Genomic DNA, 15,892 nt, shown 5'->3' on the forward strand with positions numbered 1-15,892 from the left:
GTGATGAGCACAGATTTCTGTCTGCATCCCAACCCCATGGCAGCAACTCCTGTTCTCTGGGAGCACAACGAAGAGCAAACAGGACAGCACTGATGTCCCCAGGCAGGAGCTGCTCACACTGGGGCATTTACAGCCCCATGTGTGCAGTCATCTCTCCAAGAGCAGCACATGCACTCACTTAGCAGCTTTCTTAGGCAGCAATCCAGCGTGCCAGAATCTCCCATTTCCTGGACCAAATCTGCCCCCAGCTCTCACTTGTTCTCTGCTGCCAGCCCTGAGCCTGGTTTTCAGCCCTAAGCCACCTGCAGCCCATCTGCAATCAGGCTTAGGGCTGCTGTAGGGCATGGGGATGCCCTGGATATGGGAAAGGTTCTGTAAATCCCTGCTGGGTAAGGGGTCTGCAAAGATGCTCCCCAAATCCACATGGCCAAAGCATCATCCCCAAACCCTGCTACACCCCAGTGAGAGGGGAACATCCCCACAACAGACTGGGGTACCCTGTGCACCCCTCTTACCAAAACCAATGTGGAAAGGAGAGCTGGCACTGGAGGCTGAATCAAAAAGGCGCTTTAATCAGATTGACCCGACAGATCCGGATCTCCAAATAAATAGATTTATCAAAACAGAATAAAACAAGAAAACTGGGGATAAATACATGTACCCAAACGACCTGAAAATCCCCCAAAGCTATTTCCAGTCTGGGGGAGAGCGGTGCTGCTGCACTCCCTCCTCTCCGTGCTGCAGGAATGGCCCTGTTTGCCCTTTGGGAGATGCTCCTCCTGTGAATACAGCCCAGAAGATAGTATGTAGGATATAGATAAATATAGAGCATAATGACACGCTTCGTTAGTGCAGTGTTTGGAGTCTCAGAGCCAGCGAGCAGCGAGTGCTGGAGGTTACATTCTTGCAGGGGGGACAGGGGACAGAAAGAGGTGGTGCCAGTGATTGGGTGGCAGCTCCTCCATCCCCACACCATGAGAAGCAGTTTTGGTGCTGCTGGACCTAAATTCGTGCCACCACCCCAAACCCCTGGCTCCCCTCCATGATGTCAGCAGGTGGGTCCTCCAAAAATGACATGCAAAGGAAGGGAAACAGCCGGAACAGAGCACCCAAGGGAGCTGTGGGTGCCCCTGTTCATTGCAGAGCATTGGGACCACATGGCCTCTAGGCATCCCTTCCAACTCAAACCATTCTACGATCCTATTAATCAGGAGGAAAGACTCAAGATTTTTCAATACGCTTTGGAGGGTATTTGGCCAAAGGAAAAAAAAAAACACTTTTGCAGATCATGAGGCCTCCAAGAAAGGAGACAAGGGCTACGTCTTCTCTCCTTGCAGGTCATCACAACGCCGGCAGTGATGTGAAGCACATTCTCATCCCGCTTGGTCGCTGGCTCCATGCTCCTCGAAATGCCTCCTCTCTTCACATTGCACTCCCCCTCTGCCCACCCGGCTCCTTCAGCAGCAGGAGACACGGTGGCCTCCTCCAGTCCCACTGGAGCACCCCAAGGGACATCATGTTGCCATGGTGGCTTCGGCGTGGACACGGTGCTGGTGGTTGGGTTGGGTTCATCTGCTGGAGCTGCTGCCATTTACACTAGAGTATCTCTTATTGCTGTGCCAGTCTATTAAATAATGCAACTTCTCTTTGTATATATGTGTAGGTGTGTATGTGTGTGTGGGTGTAGATAAATCAATAGCTAAGTTAAAGTTGTTTCTTGTTTGGTTTGGTGTTTGGTTTTTTTTCATTACAAGTTCTTTGTTTCTTTCTCTGGACTCTCTGTCATCCTCAGCTCTGACGTCTGGGCTTGGAAGATGTTCCAGTGACCTGGGTGAGCAAAGGCAGACACTGGTTAGCACTCACCCTCAGTTACTGGCATCAGGAAAGCTCCTGGGCTTTGCCAGCTCACAGCTACAATGGGTCTGGGGCTGAGAGATGCTGAAGGGTTTTGATATCTCCCATTGGAACACTGGGGACTACAGCCAGAGATGATACCTGCCCCCTAACCCTTACCTCATAACCACTGTTCCCTATCTCTTATCCTCTGTCCCCATCCTCTATCATCAATGCTCTATCCTCCATCCCCTATCCACTGCTCCTTACCCCTTAACTTCTAACCCTTATCAGCTATCCCCATCCTCTATCCTCTGCTCCCTGTTCCCTACCATCTTCCTCTTCCCTCCATCCCCTAATCCCTTATCTCTTATCTCCTATCCGCCGCCCCCATTCCCTCTCTCCATGCTCTGTTCCCATCCCCTCTCTCCATGCCTTATCTCTATTCTTTATCTTCTTTCCCCATTCCCTTTCCCTTACCCTTGAGTTACAACTACACAGTCTTTAAGGTCCCTTCCAACCCAAGCTGTCCTATGACCAATGATCCTCTATTCCTTATCCCTTTCCCCATCCTCCATCCCCCACCCACTATTCCCATCCTCTATCCTCTTAATCTTTCCTCTTTTCCTCAACCCTCCCTCCCTCACCCTGTCCCCTATTTCCTATCCCCTCCTTGCTCCAGCTAAGATTCTACTCTCAAGCAGAGCTCCACAAACCTCTCATAATGCAATTAACAGTGCAATCAACGACATTTAAACACTCCCTGCAAAGCATAAGCATCACCCCAAAAACCAGCACGGAGCCCCCTAACCCCTACCATTGTTCCCCTAAAGACCCAGCACTGCCAGGAGATGCTGGACAAAGCTCAGCCCTTCTCTGCATCCCCTAGAGCTGACTGACCTCCCCACAGTCCCAGTGAGGGGCAGAGACCCCATTCAAGTGTGGAGCCCAACCTGGAAGCAGAGACTTGAGAATCCCACAGCGCTTGGCCAAGAGGTGCTGTCTCAACTGGGCTGGAGGTGAAAACCAACCTCCACCCACATCACCACTGGGTGAACTGGTTCATAATGGGCAGCCAATACCCTGACCCACGGATGCTGAATGACACAGGCATGGGCTCGATCCCAACCTGACCCATTAAACCCTAATCCAGCCCAGGAAAAGAGGCAGCCAGTGGGAAACAGCGCAGCAGTTTCGTTCTGCGCAGGCACTCTCGGCATGTGCACCAGCATTCCTCCTTTCTGTAACATTTACGCACATCCAAGAACATTAAGAATGATTTTCAAAGATATTCCAGAGTTTATTTCTTTCAAATCCCTCACATAATTTCGCTCCCCGTCCCGTCACACCAGACGGATCAGATATAAAAACCAAACAGTTTTACGGGCTTTGGAGGGATCTCGCCTTTGGATTTCACAAGAGCACGTCCACTTTTAGAAAGCTGGCTGCCCTTTGCAATCCCATAAAGAGAAAATGTGACCACTGACCGAGAGCACGGGGTGGTGGGACCTGGCAGGAGGATGGGGACAAAGGGGCTCTTTACCTTCATTTGTCCTGGCGATCAGCCTGAAGTTCTGCGCTTCTTGCTTGAATTCCTGTTTGCTGATCTTCTTGGTTTGGATCAAGTGAAATATCCCTGCAGAGAGAAGCACAGGGGCATTGCTGTGGAGCTGTAGGGCTCAGCGTGGCTTTGGTGCACACCTCCACCCCCTCCTGATATGCTCAACCTGAGGATATAGGCTTCAGGGTCCACTGAAATCCACTGAGAGTTTGAGATGCCCAGCATAGGACTGGGAGAAATCTCCTTTCCAAACTGCACTGGAGGAGCTGTGATCTCCAAGAAATGACCACAGGGACAAAGCTGAGATCAATGGGGTCCCGAATCCCTTTCTTCTCTACTCATTCTCCCCATGCTACCCACTCAATGGGGGTCCTTCCCATCCCCTCCTTCCTCCTTTTAATAGACTCACAGAATCATTACGGATGGTAAAGACCACCATGCCCAGCCCTGGAAGCAGCCAGAACAAAAGTTTATCCATTCCTTTGCCCCCAGCTCTGAAACTTCTCCAGGACAGGAAATGCATGGCCGACCTCAGATGGATATTTCAGCCCACGCCAGCACTGTCCCATTCAGGGGATGCCTGAGTCAGATGTCTGACGGGAGAAAACCACACATTTAGCAATGGAAGTGACCTTTCTGTGGGATTAGGGGTCGAGATATTCATCCCTGGATGGGAGCATGATGAAGAGGGCAGCTATGTGGGGCACATCCTCCCCACACCTCGCCCAGCTCCTTCCCATGTGCCCCACTGATGTCTGATGTTGTTCCCCTCTGTCTGGGTAAGAGGCCTTCCTGCTTCCCAGCAGTGGTTACACATAGGGTGAGTGTGTAATGGATGGGAACCAGCGTGTGATCCATCTAAAAGGGATGCTGTGGAGCGTGGAAAGTTAATACGGGAAGTCTTAATGCATCGGGAGAAATATGAGGCTGGTTGGGCTATTAATAAGCTCTGTAAGTGGGTCGGGAAATGGAGTCCTACCAGTAACAAAAGGAGACGCTGGATGGAGATAATAAAAGTGTTAATGACGCAAGGAAGGCACAAGTGTTCCATAAATCCTTCTGTCTATACTTAGAAAGGAGCAGGAGGGCATGCTCGCAGCCCTGGGGCTGATGAAGCACTTTCCAGCAGTAACCAGGAGGTTGTTTTAAACAAGAGCCACAAGAGATAAACATCGTTTAATCAACCAACCTGGATAATTTACACTCGAGAGCCCCCGGAGAGCTGGCTGAGATGTGTGGTCTCTGGATGGTCATTTCTGACACATTCCAGGAGCTGGGGAGCTATGGAGGAACGCGGATGTCGAGTCAGCAGTTGCAAGGGGATGAGAATAGTCTGCTCTGGCTGCCCATGGGATCACAGAATCATTCGGGTTGGGAAAGATCTCTGGATCATCCAGTCCAACCGTCCACCTACCACCAATACTGCCCACTGACCATGTCTGTGAGTACCTAACCCAGGTCTGTAAGTAATGGAAAAGCCAACATGGGATGGAGCTGGTGAAGAATGAGGAATGTGGGTAGCGAAGGCTGGGCAATGCCAGCAGATCATAGTATCCACAGAATGGCCTGGGTTGGAAGGGACCTCAAGGATCATAAAGCTCCAACCCCCCACCACACACAGGGCCACCAACCTCCACACTGATACCAGCCCAGGCTGCCCAGGGCCCCATCCAAGCTGGCCTTGAACACCTCCAGGGATGGACGGGGCATCCACAGCCTCTCTGGGCAGCTGTTCCAGCTCCTCACCACTCTCTGTAAACAACTTTCCCCTGACATCCAACCTCAATCTGCCCTCCTTCAACTCCAAACCATTTCCCCTTGTCCTGCTGTTATCTGCCCTCTCACAGAGTTGACTCCCCTCCTGTCTGTAGGCTCCCTTCAGGTCCTGGCAGGCTGCAATGAGGTCACCCTGCAGCCTTCTCTTCTCCATGCTGAACAAGCCCAGCTCCCTCAGCCTGTCTTTGTATGGGAGGTGCTGCAGCCCTCTGAGCATCTTTGTGGCCTCCTCTGCACCCTCTCCAACAGCTCCCTGTCTTGTATTAAGAGCCCCAGACCCGGACTCAGCACTGCAGATGGGGCCTCATGAGGGCAGAGCAGAGAGGGACAATCCCCTCCCTGTCCCTGCTGGCCACCCCTCTGCTGATGGAGCCCAGGATCCCATTTGCTTTCCTGCCCAACAGACCCTGGCATTGAGCTTAGGAGGAAGAGATGAAGGGAGGTGGTGGGGATGTCTCTTCTCACCCCTCTTAGTGCTTTATGCACCACCTCAGGGCAAAAAGCAGATAGATTCCAATACCATGAATTGCAAGGAATGAGATAACAACCAAACCAAAGGACCAGATATTAGTAACGTCAAGGAACAACTGATTAGAGGGTGGAGGAGATGACATGGGCTGGAGCTGATGGCATCATTGAATGTATCAGGGAAAAGGAGTCTGCTGTCCCCAAACACCCAACACAGAATTCAAACACAGGAGTGTGATCTACAGGGATCGTGTTGGGAACAGTTTTCCTTACAGAAAGGGTTTATGGCTCTGGAAGAAATTACACGGACCGTAGATTTTCTGTGTCAGGAGATCTCCAAGCACACACCAGAAGAAAATACACCCAGGTGGGGATGGCTGAAGAACCCAGAGCCATGGATTTTCAGGATAAAAAAGGGTCTTTGTCTAATCACAGCCTGGCAGGGTGAAAGAGGTCCATGGGGCATTGCACCTCCAAGTAAAGGAGGCAAAGACGAGCCTCTGAGCTATGCTGGTCTCTCAATGATCCCATCCATTTTGCCCTCATTGCCTGCAAAACTTCCTTCTCCAAAACATCAGAAAATCACATTTCAAACCATCTGAGCCATTCAGACCCCTAAAGTTGTGGGGAAGACCCCAATGTGACTCACACAGGGGTCACCAGGGAGGTGGGTAGAGCTTTGGGCTGGGTGTTGCTGTCAGTTTCTCCTCTATTTCAGTGCCTCAAGGAGGAAACCATCCCAGCACAGAAATAGAGGAGGCCACGTAGGATGGTAAGCCCAAACAAAGGTGGATGGAAAGGCTCCAGACGTGACTTGCAGGCTCTTTGCTCCACACACGCTGCTCTGTTGGTAGAGTGATGGACCATGGAGAGGTGGAATCCATATGTGACTGAGCTCATGCTCTTTCCCAATAGTAACACTGTGCTCTGCCAAGCAAAAGAGCTGTGTTGGCCTCGGGGACAAGGGCCTCCCCTGTCCTTGGCTGGCAGGACTTGGGAGCTCCGTGCAGACACGAAGCTTTTGGCCTCAGAAGGTGGCAAGAAGGTTTGGGTGGTGACCTCTGCCAAGCAGCAAGGAGCGGAAAAGGGGGAGAGGGGGGGCCCAGACAGTGCAGCTCAACTGTCCTCCAGCTACAAGGTGCCATTGTGAAGGAAGCTTCGCTGTGCTGGGGAGGATGGAGAGAGGAGGAACATGGGGGATGGAGGGGGGTGGGTGGGAACATGGCGACAGCCACAGCTCCATCTCTAGAGGTAATTACTCTGATTAATACACATGCATTCACCCTAGGTGGAAGACCATAGAATCATGGAACTGTTAAGGTTGGGAAAGGACCTCTCAGATCATCTTGTCCAACCAACTACCACCAACATTGCCCACTAAGGCAACAGTCTCAATAAGGTCAGGAACAGCCCCAAGAAGGATAAGAACTCCTTTAAGGGATGAAGTAAGATAACTACATGCCCAGGAGAGCAGAATATTTGTTTCAAGGTGTCCAGAAGACACCCAGCTCCATGCTCTGAAGGTGGCTGTGTGCACAGGTAGGGCACTACAAAAGCAAAAATACAGAAGGACTACAATACATGGGGTTTTTTTCAGTTTCCCATGTGTCTAGCATGAAAGCAGGTGGGTTCTGAGGAACAGCCCCACAGCTTCTGCCTTGTCTGCCCATAGAATCATTCAGGTTGGCAAAGATCTCTAAGGTTATCTTGCCCAACCATCAACACCTAGCTCAACCATCCAAGACGCTGTGCCACTGGATGGTATTACAGCTTCTGGCTGGGAACACTGGGATCAAAAGTGGTTTCCAACCCCACACCTGCATGCGACAACAACAAAAGAGTGCAAAAGGGATAAATAGAAAAGCCAGCCTGATGTCAGTAGGTTTCGACTTTGTAGGCATGCTGATGATGGGTTGGCGGTTGGACTCGGTGATCTCAGTGGTCTTTTCCAGCCTTAATGACCCTGTGATCTGGAAAGCACCAGATGTCCAAGCAGATCCCCATTGCTGGTTGGCTTTGTTATGGGACTCACCTTTAATCAGCTTCCAGTTATAGATTTCCACCTCTTCCGCCAGCTCCTTCTCGATAGCGACTGTCCTCAGGATCTCCTTGGAGTTCTCGGAGCTTGGTGGCACAAACATGTACACCAGGACGTGGTTGGGGGTCTTGCCACATCGCTCAGTGATGATTTCATCAGTGGGTTTGACTCTGGTTTCTGGGCACAAAGAAGAAAAGAAGGAGGTGGAGGAGGTTCCTGCAAGGTTGGAAGAGCCCATGTCAGCTCCCAGAGAAGGCTCAGACCTAGGCTTGGGTCCCAATAGACACAAGTATGCGTATCAAGGCTGATAGCAAAGGGAGATACTGATAAAAGGGGATGCTGATAAAGGGTGACGTTGATAAAGGGAGATGTTGATAAAAGGTGATGCTGACAAAGGGAGACATTGATAAGGGTTTCTGTGGAGTTGCTCACCTCCATAATTTCAACTCCCCTTGGTTTTAGCAGCCCCTATAGCAGCAGCAATGGAGCAGGGTGATTTTCTCCACCTGAGTCCCTTCTAACCACCACCTTGATGCCAAGACCACGCAGCAAAACCTGGCCTTCCCATCTCTCTCCCATCCCAGAGAAGCAACATCAGCGAGGCAGAGGGATGAGCCCACAGCACAAGAGCCAGCATTGCAGCCGTGCTGCCTGGGCACAGCGCCCATCCCAGCCCCACGGGTGGGCTCAGCCCCAAACTGAGCCCCCTCCCCACGCAGAGCTCCTTTGAGTTGGTCCATGCATGCAGCGATGGGGACGACATCTCCAAGACCCTGTGTGACTTCTCCAACACCCTCAGGTGAAGAAGAGACTCTCGTTTTGTTGTTTGTTGTTGTTGTTGTTTCTGGAGTAATGAAGAATCCCCCATGGTTTTGGAAGGAGATTTATTGCCTTTGGTTGTGGTCCTTGGAACGCAGAGGAGCTCAGCTGAATTTAGCCTTGTTCTCCCCCGTCGTTTTGGATGCTGGAGCTTTTTACACTACTCGAAAGAAAGTTTGGCTATAAATAGAGGCGTGGGGTTTATTTTAGTAGGACGGTTATTTTAGGCCTGATTCTGCCCTCCCCATGCTTTCTGGGGTGGTCCTGAGCTACTCTTTGCACACACCGGTAGAGAGGGGATGGAAATCTCAATGTAAAGGAGTGCAAAGCAGGGATTTTTCAGCAACATGTGTTCCATTTTGCAGCCCCAACACGACCCAAGGGGACAACCAGACACCTCTACCCTCACTCACCCCTGTATCATGGGATCTGAGTGCAGAACCTCCATCCCTCAGACTTCACCTGAGCCCGGGCTGCTTTTTGCAGCCTCAATCCTCAGGGCAGCCCCACATCCACAACCAATAAGGAGCCACATGCTCTTGTATGACAAGTATTTAACAGCCTCAGAGCTTTACACCAGAGCCACATGATGGCCAGCAATCCAAGGAGGAGGAGCAGGGTCCCTTCTGGCCACCAGCTCTCCCCGCACCAATGGTGGCTGTTTCCCAATGCATCACAGCAATTTCCCTTGTGCAAACTGAGAGCAGTCAGCATTTCCCTCCAAGCTACAGTGTACAGAGGAGCAAGAGGAGGACAGCCATGGAAACTGCCTGGAAAATGAAGGCGAAACCACCGTGCAGTGAAGCAAAGGACAAGCATGTAACTTGGCTGAGCATTGTGTGTGTGTGTGATTGCTATCTGTGAGTGCTGGAAAGTCACTTTGGCTGGGTCAGAGTGTTTAACTGGAAATAAATGAAGTCTGAAGAGCAGACAAGAGATCCCAGCAGAGAAAGTTGTAGACTTTAAACCAGAGAGACCTGCTATAATGGGAATGCAAGACTGGAAAGGATCTGCTCAGTCATCACATCCCATTCCCACCAGGCACCACGTCATAAATCCTGCTCATAAACATATCAGAAATCTTATTAAAACAAGCTGAGATTCTGCCCTTTGCTCCCCAGGGGAGGCTGTCCCAGCACCTCCCTGCTTGGCAGGGGAAAACCTTGAAAATCCCATCTGAGATTGCTGTGCAATCTGCTCACCCCCATTCCTCAGCATGACAAGGTCCCTTGTTGTTCTCCTGGTGAGACCCCTCCATTAAGGTGTACATCTGAGATGACGACCCAGCAACTGCCACATCTGCAGGCAGGCTGGTGTATCTTTAGCCTCTCTATGGAAGCAATGGGTTGTCCATCATTTGAACATCCAATACAGAATGATAAGGCCAAGAGGTATAACCTATAGAACATTCTCCATTGGAAACAGAGAAGACCTGAAGCTGTACCACAATTTGACCAGGTCTGGTGTTGTGGGTACACAGCTTTTCAAAGGCCAGGAAGCAGCTGAGAGATCCACTGAATATGAAGACATTGCTTCACCATGTCCCAGCCCCAGGACCAGCCTTGTTCCACATGGCTCACCCCAATGGCTGCATGGCCAACCCTCACCTTCCAGGAACGGGGACCTCAACTCCAGCTCAACCCAGACCATGGGTGCCACAGCACCCGGAGAGCGTCCTGATTTCAAACTGACACAGTTTAACCCAGTAACTTTTGTCCCAAAGCCCAAAGTGAGGGCTGAAGTGCAGACTGTGCCCTCCCTCCCTGTCTGATGACTATTAGCAGGTCTCTCTTCAGACATCTTTCTCCACTCTACAGCCACTCGACCAAAGCAACATTTTGGGATTGATTTCCCCACCTCAGTTCAGCCCAAGATAGATTGAGATCAGTGTGTGCTCTGCAGAACTCGCCTGGCATGAATTCAAGCCCTAAGTGATGTGAAACCCTATACATCTCTATGCCCAGGGCTTTAAACCAAAGCTTGAGGAAGGAAATGGAGGACAGCTGCGGGAGCAGGTAGGATCTCACATACCTGGACATATTTTACAGCATTTCCCATCTACTTTTTCCGGTGAGTCACATGGATATTCCTTGGGGCATGTGATCTTCTGACAGTCCTGGACACCATCCCTACAGGTGCATAGGATGCAAGGCAGGAGCCCATAGAGCCGGAAGACAGGGTGCCACACTTCTCCATGGGAGTAGGTCTTCCCATTATAAACACAGGCTGGGAGAGAGAGAAAGGAGATGCCAGTAGGAATAAATCCTCCTTCTCTTTGTACATCCAAGGCCTGGTGGAGCTCAACAGGTTTCAGCATCTCAGATGAGTGGCTCTGCAGCTTTGAGGAGCATGACCATACAGCCTTGAGGAACGTGGTCCTGTAGCATTGAGCATCATGACCTACCGACAGCATGTCTACCTGCAGTGACACGGGGACATCACAGCCTCCCCAACCAGGAGGTGCCATGGGACATGGGGACCAGGCTGCAGAAGGTGGAGGCTGTTGGGGTCAAGTAGGGGTATGGGGCAGCTGTAGGCAGGAGCTCATCTGTCTCCTGACTTCTATGAGCCCAGGGTCCCTCCAAGGCCTCCACCAGCACCAAGCACAGTGAAGAGTGCCACCTGCTGACTTTTACATGCAAATTTTTGGAGGGCCAAGAAATTTCATCCAGGGTTTCATCTCCAAAGGCTGGAAAGAGCCCTGGTGGAAGCATGGCACTGGAAGAGTCCCCGAGATGAGAAGGGACCCCTCTACTCCCTTTTGGATCCATGCAGTTTTCTCCTCATCTTTGCCTTCCAGGAGGAAGCCAATGGCACCAGGGTGGACCCATTACACTGAAGGTAGGTACAGAGGGGAGCTCCCCATCCCTCTGCAGCAGAAAGGCCATAGAAGGACCATGTGAGCTCTTTCAGCTGTACACCTCCCTTCCCAGGGCCCAGGTCTTCAAAACACCCCAAAAGTCTGGTCTTCCTCCAGCCCTGGGGTTGGAGATTCATATAGAAAATGGGTTGTGGTCGTAGGGTCAGGGCCACCAGGGCTGAGATAGCTGTGTAGGGTGAGTGAGTTGGAGGTCAGTGTTGGAGAGCTGCTGTTGAAACAGCTCCTCTGGAGTCTAGTGTCCTGAAGAAGGCAATTTAGGAAACACAGAGACCACCTGGCCCATCCCCTTACCTTTCTTGTGCTTCTCTTTCAAAACGATCTTCACGGTGGTGCCACCTCCCCCCTTGGGTTTGAAGCTCCTGGGGATGAACTCCAGTGAGGAACTGAGCATGGTGGACGCGGTGGCTCCGGGTGGCTTTCTGCCCATTGCTTCCCCCAAGCACTGGTCTTGTGAGTGCCTCTGGGAACAGTCAGAGAAAACAAGGGGACTCAGACCCAGGTGGTTTGGTTGTTCTCACTCCATGCTGCAAAAAGCCACAGAATGGGAAGGTTCAGAGACTGCAGGGATGAGCAATGAGCAGGAGCCATCTCAGCGCTGCTACTGTCTAAGGAGGGATGAGCAGTTAGTCCCAATGTCCCTCACTGGTGTCCTCTGTAGGCTGCATGCGGGTCCCCTTCTCTCATTGGGGCAGCATCAACACAATATCTACACCCAAGGCAATACCCTCATGGTTTTTGGGGTCTTACATTGGTAGGGAAATGAACAACTGAGGACTAGCATCTGTATGATGGAACAAGGAGGATCAGAGAGGTGGGCATGGGCTGTATCCTGCCTTCTCACCAGGCTGGCACCAGGAGCATTGGCAGCTGGCAGGAATGAAATCCCTGGAACACCCCAAGAGCAAAGTGCTGGGACAAGACACGCAGCACAAAGGGTCTCCTTGTGTCTATTTTGGAGGTTTTACGGGTGGTGGAGGTGTGACGCTGGCGTTTCACCCAGCAATATGGAAAAGGGAAGGGCCAGGAGCTGTAAGTGACCTACTCCCAAAGAGCTGGCATGGGCTGCCCAGCTCCTAAATGTCACCGTGAATCAACTCTGAGCAGCCAGGGAGTCACTTTTTCCTTGCTGGTGCTGCTGATACAAACAGCCTGGGGAAAGCATGCTCATGGCCAGCTCCAGTGTTGGAGGTGCAAATGGGAGGAGGACACCCTTGAGCTCGGGGGAAGAGTAAAACCCAACATCTGAAGCAACAGCTCTCAAAGATAGATTTGGGCCACCTGACTCCATGGATAGGGGCCACATATCACTATCAGTCATGTATGAATTTCTCTGTTCAACTCCTTTAGCCATTGGAGTTATGGCCAATAAAGAGAAGTACCCATGTTTTGCCATTCTTACAGGTCTTCTGCACATCCAGAACAGCAGAGATGCTCCAGAGGAGAGGACAAGAGTCCTTACAGCTCAGCCTATGCTGAGAGCCCTCACCTAAAGCCAACTCCCAAGCACGACTCAACTGCAAACCAAGTGTCAGTGGTTCTGCTGCCCACAGAGCTGGCTGCCTTCATGCAATGGATCATTGCTTGTAAAGCTTATAGCCAAGGGAAAATAGCTTTCTTTGAGATGTTTAATAGGGCTATGTTAGAAGAAACAAACTGAGTTTGAAAACGTAAATGTCACGTACAACACCTCTGTTTAACTGCAGGGGTTCCTCTTCCGCAGACTTCTCATAGGAGCCATCTGCAAGGAAAAAACATGGTCCAGTGAAATGCTGCAGAGATGGATGAGGATTTGTTCACTGGGGCCCAGATGACTGAAAGCAGCTCCCTGCAGGGTGCTGAACTGCCTGTGAGCTCTTGGAAGAGTGGAGCTTTGCAAATGGGATTTGCATCACCCAAAGCAAATGGGAGCAGGGCTTGTCTGTGTCACAGCCCAAAAACCCAAAGCAAATGGGAGCAGGGCTTGTCTGTATCACAGCCCAAAAACCCAAAGCAAATGGGAGCACGGCTTGTCTGTGTCACAGCCCAAAACCTCTTTCATCCCCACTGACAACTAACGAGCTAAGCCCTGAGAAAAGCAGGACCTTGTGTACCGCTGAAGTTAGGTGGCATAAAAACACCCTAGAGATTAAGTACAAGGTGATGGGAGATGGTCTGGCATTAAAAATAAACCCAAAGGCATTTCAAATGGTGTGCTGAGTCAGTGACGTGCCTCAAGTGCAAGGGTAGCTCTGCTGATGCCCATAGCACTGTGAATTCTGCTTTCTTGGTGTCTCACAACCAACTGCACCTGGACCAGGCTCTCGTTTTCCCAGTGTATGCAGTGGCTGCAAAGCACTTTAATGTGTCTGGCCCTCATTTAGGGCTTTCTGTAGGACCTGAGCTCATCAAGAAGGATGCTGCCCCAGATAAAAGCATCCACGCTCTCTTCAGAGCAATCTCTTTGCTTGTGGTGAGGTCAACAAAGCCTTGCAGATGCCACCAAACCTAGCATAGAGGAGCACAAGCAAGGCGTGAATCATCCCATTCACTCTTGAACTGGTCTCATCCAGAGATGTGGATTTCTCCTCACTTTCCTAGGTGGGAGTTAGGGAAAACAGCAGTAAATTCAAGAGTGAAACTCAACCGAGGCCATGCTGCACTGAGGTGGAAGAGGACTCTTTTTCAGGCCCTGGTTATTCTGGAAACTTCCCTAGAGAAATAGCAGCATTCACCACTCAATATATGGCCTATAAAACAACATCCATCCTAATGGGTGAGTGATCTGGAGGATATTGTCTTCTGTGCAGGTCACATCCCTTGCATGATGCAGCAGGGGTGGGACAAAGAGCTCAGCCCTGGCCAATGTATGGGCTGAAGGCAGGTTGGACACAACTAAGTGCTAGAGAGGAAGCATAGGAGAAAAAAAAGAACTCGTGTCTTTTGTTTCCTGGTGTGATTGGGATGTAGCAAGTGGCCTAATTTACAACACAGACTTCCAAAACCCTGCTGAAGTTCTTTGAAATAGCTCCTGTCAGGTAGTGACAATCCTGAGCCCATAGTCCTTGCTCAGGAGCAGCTCCTCTTACCTTTGCAGACCTGGCAGCAGGAGTCTGGCACAGTTAGGGGATTGGAGCACAGCAACTCTGGGCAGGTCACCAAGCCACAGTAAATCTGGCCTTCCTAAGAGAGAGGAGCAAAAAAGAATATCTATTGTCAATATTGCCAATGTCCAGACAGGGCTGTGATCACCCAGTGTTGGTGATTGTAGATCCAGCATAAATCATAGGCACCCCAGTATGGCATCCTCAACTATCACTAATCACCCAATGACTGAATGCTGAAAGTCTGCTCCCAGCACTATTCAACCTGCAGGACATGGCATGGTGGCCCTCTCCTAGCAAAGCTGGATCCCATTGCCGACCCACATACTCACATGTGGTGGGGTTGGGTAGGGATAGGTAATGCTCTGATCTCAGACATCATCAGTGCTGTCAGAACTGGAATAGCCACCACAGATCTGTAAACTCTGCATAACGTCAGCTTAGATTGGCACGAGAACCTGTTCCCTAACACAGCCCAGGACAAGGACTTGCTGGAAAGGAGAATTGCAATGTTGAACCCAGAGCTTGCTATACCTCACTGCTCTGCCCACCCTCACCATTGGGTCATTCAATAACTCCAGAACTGAGCACACAAAGACACTAGACCAAGAGCAATGGATGGATGATCAGGTGTGAGCCTTCTTCCACTGGCTTGGTGGCTGGTTTGGAAAGCTGAAAACCATGGAAGTAAGGCCAGTGTTGATGTTTGCACACCCCAGTCCCACACTGCTCAATGGAATTGCAACCATTTGCTGCAGAGATGAGATTTTCTGCTTTGCAGGGTTGAAAAAGATGTCCAGCAGCCCAGAAGCAGCCAGACCCCACCAGCAAGGCTCTCTTCTCCATGCTGCAGCGTTCTCCACGGCACCACCAAGCTCTTGTTGGATGGAAAACAAGGGGTTAACCAAGATGTCCCCAGAAAAGCAAATCACAGCAGCATCCTTGACCATCCAAAAGACAAGAGACAGGGAACACAGAGAGGAGGCAGGAGATCTGGTGGATCTCATGGAGGTCACAAAGCAAAGTCTTCAGGAGAATCCAATGGGATCCGACCTACAGGATGCAAGATCAGGCTATGGGGCTCTTCCTTCTCCTTCTGCCCAGCAGGTCACAGCCAGGACCTGCCCTGGTTGGGAGAGAACACGTCATACAAAGCAGGGTTAGAGCCAGAGGCTCTGGTCTCAGGATGCTTTTCGAGGCTGTTTCCACCAGCTGTTCACGCAGCTGTTCTAACAGCTGAGATCAGACACAACCCTGCTAGACCTCACCACTGCAGGGCTCCACGGTCATCCTTTCATTTTCCGCTTCGTACCCAAGGCATTATCCTACCCAATAAACAGCTGGAGTGAGATCCAGTGCCTCCAAGAGCGACAGGCAGGTCTGGGTGTCCCCACATCTGGGGACGGAGGGTTAAACAGCACATAGGGTCAGACTGA

The 15,892-nt window shown here is 50.9% G+C and overlaps 1 protein-coding gene across 3 annotated transcripts in view; it reads right to left on the reverse strand.

Moving 5' to 3' along the window:
- Positions 1-552: 552 nt before the first annotated feature.
- CHRDL2 (chordin like 2) overlaps positions 553-15,892 on the reverse strand; it is a 32,139-nt gene continuing 16,799 nt past the window's right edge. For all 3 annotated transcript variants that reach the window (XM_085536606.1, XM_015852670.3, XM_085536605.1), the window contains 7 exons: positions 14,442-14,535; positions 13,059-13,114; positions 11,668-11,836; positions 10,527-10,721; positions 7,671-7,853; positions 3,377-3,469; positions 553-1,827 (listed from right to left, as the gene is read on the reverse strand). In XM_085536606.1, the coding sequence (XP_085392732.1) occupies positions 1,748-1,827; positions 3,377-3,469; positions 7,671-7,853; positions 10,527-10,721; positions 11,668-11,836; positions 13,059-13,114; positions 14,442-14,535 (870 nt within the window). In that variant the 3' untranslated portion in view covers positions 553-1,747. The remainder of the gene's footprint in view (positions 1,828-3,376; positions 3,470-7,670; positions 7,854-10,526; positions 10,722-11,667; positions 11,837-13,058; positions 13,115-14,441; positions 14,536-15,892) is intronic.

This window comes from Coturnix japonica, chromosome 1 (assembly GCF_054131305.1).
Source record: "Coturnix japonica strain WE chromosome 1, WE-NBRP24, whole genome shotgun sequence".
Taxonomy (NCBI): domain Eukaryota; kingdom Metazoa; phylum Chordata; class Aves; order Galliformes; family Phasianidae; genus Coturnix; species Coturnix japonica.